At 39.2% G+C, this 2,173-nt stretch overlaps 1 protein-coding gene across 1 annotated transcript; it reads right to left on the reverse strand.

Moving 5' to 3' along the window:
• Positions 1 to 562: 562 nt before the first annotated feature.
• On the reverse strand, positions 563 to 1,546 carry LOC308278573 (casein kinase I-like; the record flags this gene model as incomplete). The annotated part of the gene is made up of 1 exon (XM_080718419.1): positions 563 to 1,546. One exon carries the CDS (start codon positions 1,544 to 1,546, stop codon positions 563 to 565), a length of 984 nt encoding a protein of 327 aa, XP_080574545.1.
• Positions 1,547 to 2,173: the final 627 nt, after the last annotated feature.

Consider the following 2,173-nt stretch of genomic DNA (forward strand, 5'->3'; position numbering starts at 1 on the left):
AATGGACATTCCATTCAAAGTAAAAAATAACAGTAAAAGTGTATATATATAAAACTTTATCAAAAGCACAAAACAATGGCATATTTGTGAGAAAAAGCTACAAACATTAAAAAATTTATAACATACTTTTATCTTAAAATTAAATCACATTCAAGTTTCTCATCCTTAATGTAAAACTAGTTTTAACTTTTCCTCAAACATAGTATTTTAAGCTAATTTCCATTAGTGTACATAAAATCTTGGTAAGCAAGTTGGTCTTTTATATGTTCAAACACTGGAACCTTTGGTTGCTACCATACTAACTGGCTTGTAAACAAGAACTCAACCATTTAAAAGATGAAGTGGATGAAAGTGAACAACTTGCAAGCTCCAGGAATGGAAAACCCCTAAGAACGCACATTTGTGAGTGTTTACAACCATCAGAACTGTGACTGTAGAATGTTCATGCCATTCTTCTGAAATGAGATCTCAAATCATTATAGTTAAAAAATAAAAAAAACAATGGTGCTGCAATCATCTGCTCTACTTCTATTCCTCAATTCATGCTTAGAAACCTTTCATGTTACTTCGTTTCGTCAGTTTTCTTGCGTTTGGGAGGTTGGGCCTCCTGACACTGCCTACTGTAAGAGGCTGCCTCTAGTGCTAATTTCTGGTTTATCAATATCCAATCAAATGTGTAGTCATATTGGAAGTTTAGTTTTTTTAAAAGGATGCGGAATAACTGCCTCAGATATGAGTAATTTGGTGTTTCTTCAAAGCTCAGGCTATGGCAATAATTTAAATACAAAGCAAATTCCATAGGAAACCCCTGACATAAAACCTCAACAGGAGTAGACATCTTCATTTCACAAATTTTTTCACATTTTTCTTTCCTTGTTGCAGCCGTTAGTCCTTGCCATGGGAGGCTGCTTCTATTAAAATACATCAAAACATACCCTATTGATTCCATGTCATCTCGGCGACTCTGCTCAATACCAAGATGTGCATTGATGCTAGCAAACCGGGCAGTGCCAGTGAGGCCTTTACCTTCTCTGTATGGTATGTGTTCCATTGTTCTACTGTCTCTGTATTTTTTGGCCAAACCAAAATCAATAAGAAATAACCGGTTTAATCGTGATAAAGATGAGTCCTGAGAAGTACTAACAGTCATGCTTCTTTTTCTCTTCCCCATTGTGGACTCTGGACACTTAACAAAATGACGCCCCAAACCCATTAGTAAGTTATCTGGCTTAATGTCTCTGTGTATAAAATTTTTCGAATGCAGATACTCAATTCTGCTGATCATCTGGTCAGCTAACAGAAGTACAGTTTTCAACGTGAACCTTCTTAAACAGAAATTGAAAAGATCTTCAAGACTGGGTCCCAGAAGATCCATGACTAGTGCATTATAGCCTCTTTCTGGACCATACCACCGTATTTCGGGGATCCCAAATCCACCCTGAAGAATCCTATAAAGTCTGCTCTCATACAGCAACTGGGGATGCTTGGCATTTTGAGATTCTAGCTTCACTGCCACCTTCTCGCCATTGGTGATATCAATCGCCATATAAATGTCCCCGAAGCCCCCGGCCCCGATCTTGTTTACCAGTTTATATTTCCCTCCGACAAAGAATTCTGTCTCGGAGCTGATGGCGCTCGCCATCTTGAAAAACGAAGATGCAGGCTGAAGCCAAGCCCCAAACCCTCGAAGGACAGGAAGGAAGTCTCAGGGATTCAGGCACACGGGGCAAGTCTACGGAAAAGGAAAAATTAACCAGAAATAAAAAACGGAGACCTACGTGGTATTATAGAACCCAAAATTGGCCAAAGGATACCTGATAATGAAGGCCGCCACCGCACAGTCAGTTCTTTTGGCCTGTTCACGTTTGTTGACAGGTTCTCGCGAGAGGCCCCTTCTTTCTGGACAGCCGGGTGCCTCTCTTTCGTCACGACGTCGCCTGGGATTGAAAAGGGGGCGTGGCACGTTTGGGTGGCGATACCACTTGCTGCCAACTTGTTACTCCAACTGTTTTCTAAAATCATTAACCCAATTGTAAATTTTCTCAAGTGGTTCTTCTGTGTCTATTAAAATTATCATGTATATCTCCTTTTAGCTTAAAATGATTTTTAAATGCTGAAAGAACTTTCCATTCCCTACATGAGGTATAATTATTTCTATATCTTTATGGATTTT

This window comes from Muscardinus avellanarius, assembly GCF_963383645.1.
Source record: "Muscardinus avellanarius genome assembly, chromosome: X".
Lineage (NCBI taxonomy): Eukaryota > Metazoa > Chordata > Mammalia > Rodentia > Gliridae > Muscardinus > Muscardinus avellanarius.